This window comes from Cladophialophora immunda (genome assembly GCF_000835495.1).
Source record: "Cladophialophora immunda strain CBS 83496 unplaced genomic scaffold supercont1.145, whole genome shotgun sequence".
Classification (NCBI taxonomy): domain Eukaryota; kingdom Fungi; phylum Ascomycota; class Eurotiomycetes; order Chaetothyriales; family Herpotrichiellaceae; genus Cladophialophora; species Cladophialophora immunda.
The window spans coordinates 677-3198 of record NW_015622685.1 but is presented as its reverse complement, the minus strand read 5'-3'; the positions used below and the strand labels follow the sequence as shown (position 1 = coordinate 3198).

Sequence of the window (2522 nt, the reverse complement as noted above, 5' to 3'; positions counted from 1 at the left end):
GGCATGCCAGAACCAGTTGGCCCCACGATTGCAGACGCGAGAGATAAAGCCCCGAACGTTGTCGCCAATTCGAAATTTTGAACGAGGCCTTCTTCCATCAAACGCCAAAGCAACCCAATCGAAACAATCACCAACGCCTTGCTCGCTGAAAAAGACCGCGCAGGCCCCGAGAGTGAACAGAAAAGACGTCTCAAAGTCATGTGGGAGAAAATCCAAAAATGCTTGTGCCGAGAGCCAAAAGTTCAGTCGGAGTTCGAGAATGAGACACTGTCGAGCATGATATCGCCATGCGCATACTCTTGCGTCCAGGAAGAAAATGGTCTCCACCAAGCGTTGAGTTGTCAACAGTTTCGGAGCAGCATTGTCCGATCCTCGCGCAAGCACTCACATGCACGAGAACACGCCCCTGCGCGGAAGAGACCAACTGGACATTTTGGGAACGCACCGGGTCTTGTCCAGTTGGTCCTTTCCGCGCAGGGGCAGGCTCTTGTATAGGTGGGTACTTGTTCATGTCTGCGGAGGCACTTGTTCGTCTCTTCATTGAGGATCTCGATGTCGTCCCTAACCCTTGTTTTAGACCACCTTCTTGCACTGACACGTGCTACACCTCGCATGATGACAGTGAGGGCAGTTTTGCTTCTGGATGTTGATTGGAGACTGCCGGCACCGACAACAGGTATAGACGAAGATGGCACTGGGTTTTTTCGGCTTGGGTTTGGGCGGTGGCTGTAATGTTTGTCAGGTCAATCCTTCTTCTGGTGGCGCCGCTATTGCACCAGAACCCACCATTCTCAAAGATATAGGCAAATAGGCGCATCAGATGATTCTCGGTGCAAAGATCCCACGACCGCTGTTGGGACATAACCAGATAAACGAGACGGAGATCCGGCAGCAATCCACTAAACGGGTGACTGCATGTATGTGTAGCTACAGCTCTCCAAGTACGGCGGCCATATTTCACATAGATTTGAGATACCTAATCCTTGTGTGCAGTAAAGATATATCGAGCTTAGAGAGGCGAACAGATTATTATTATTTTTCGTTGCGGTGTGCTGAAATGACCTAATCAGCGGTTCCATAAAGTTTAGAGGTCATGATTGGCCTCTTCCCCCCGCTATAGTGCATTGGTGGGAAGCCAAATATCTCAAGTTCGGAAATTCAATACTATCTTTGCTAGTCACTGAGCGTTGTCTTGCGGTGTCATAGCGCTTCTAGTGCCCTTTCTCTCGTACAGCTTTGGTTGTTGACCAGGTGTTGTGTGACACGGAAAGGATTGGTTTGGACAGGACGACTGGAAACATGATACGCCGAGCCGTCCAGCTACAGTAACCGGATTTCAAATGGGCCGCCACGTGGGCGAACATGGCATGTTGACGTCTAGCATTAGTTGCAGCCAGTTCCGTGAGAAGCCAATTTGTCAAGATTTACAAATTGCTCCGAGTCTGTCCCACTCCCGCAAAGACATAATTTTCAGCGATTCAGCAGACTAGAGGTCGCGAAGCGCATCAGCTGCTGTCAAGGAGTGTATGACAATATGTCCGCGAGGAGTTGTGCTTTGCTTCGAACAAAAGGCAACCATCTTTTTCCAATTTCCGAAGAGAGTGGTGTGGACAGCGAGTTGTAAGAGGATGAAAGTCAACACCAAACCCAGGAATGCTCTAATGTTAGGACGAAGGAAAGGGATCACGTTCTCCTGCATCGGGAACATACTAGCAGCCAAGGGCGACTGGCGACACGAGAATCTAGAATAGACGAAAGGCGTCAGCGACGGTTCCGGTGAGGCTAGCCATGACCTCCTCACCATCATTATCCACGAGAAGACCTTGGTTTTCTGGCCCGCTCGTTCGACAAGGCCTTGTTGATGTTGTGTTTGGTTGAAAGTGCTGCGAATCAGCTGAAGCTGCTCCAGGATAGCCTGATTCGTGTCCGTCTGCAATTGGACTTGCTTCGTTAGTGCCTCGTTGGTTTTCTCATTGAGCTCAAGTTGCTTCGAGGCTCTTTCCGACATCTCTCGGGCGAGGGAAATCTGTTGTGCACTATTCTCGTTGGTTTATTGGATGAGCAAGAGCTGTTGCCGGACCGCTTCATGGGTCTCTCTGTTCAGGGCAAGTTGTTGGCTGGCCAGTTCGGAGGTCTCCCTAGCGAGCACGATCTGTTGACTTGTGTTTCGATTTGTCTCCGAGATGAGTTGCATCTGTTTGTTGCCAGCTTCGGTGGTTTCTAGCTCGAGATCGAGCCGAAGCTACAACACGTCAGTACATTGGCAAGCAAATCAAGCCCGCTCCTCCGACTGCTGGGTGCGCTTTAGATACTTCCGAGAGGACAACTATGCAGCCCCCTGATTTTGCCAGGTAGGTCACAGGTACGGCAAAGTTTAGGGACGTAATCTTGTCGGCTCCCATCTAATTATACGCCCTTACCACCTAGTTTCACAGTTCAAATTCCTCACTCTTAGTGTATAGTCTAGCGTCGAAAATGATAACCTATGTATTTAACCGAGCCACCGTGAAAGTTAACGACCT

The 2522-nt window shown here is 49.9% G+C and overlaps 1 protein-coding gene across 1 annotated transcript; it reads right to left on the bottom strand.

Annotated features, from left to right (window-relative positions):
* Positions 1 to 2050: 2050 nt before the first annotated feature.
* PV07_12788 (uncharacterized protein) lies at positions 2051 to 2242 on the bottom strand (the record flags this gene model as incomplete). The annotated part of the gene is made up of 1 exon (XM_016400354.1): positions 2051 to 2242. A coding segment is annotated over one exon (192 nt), but the record flags the coding sequence as incomplete, so codon positions are not given.
* Between the last annotated feature and the right edge of the window lie 280 nt (positions 2243 to 2522).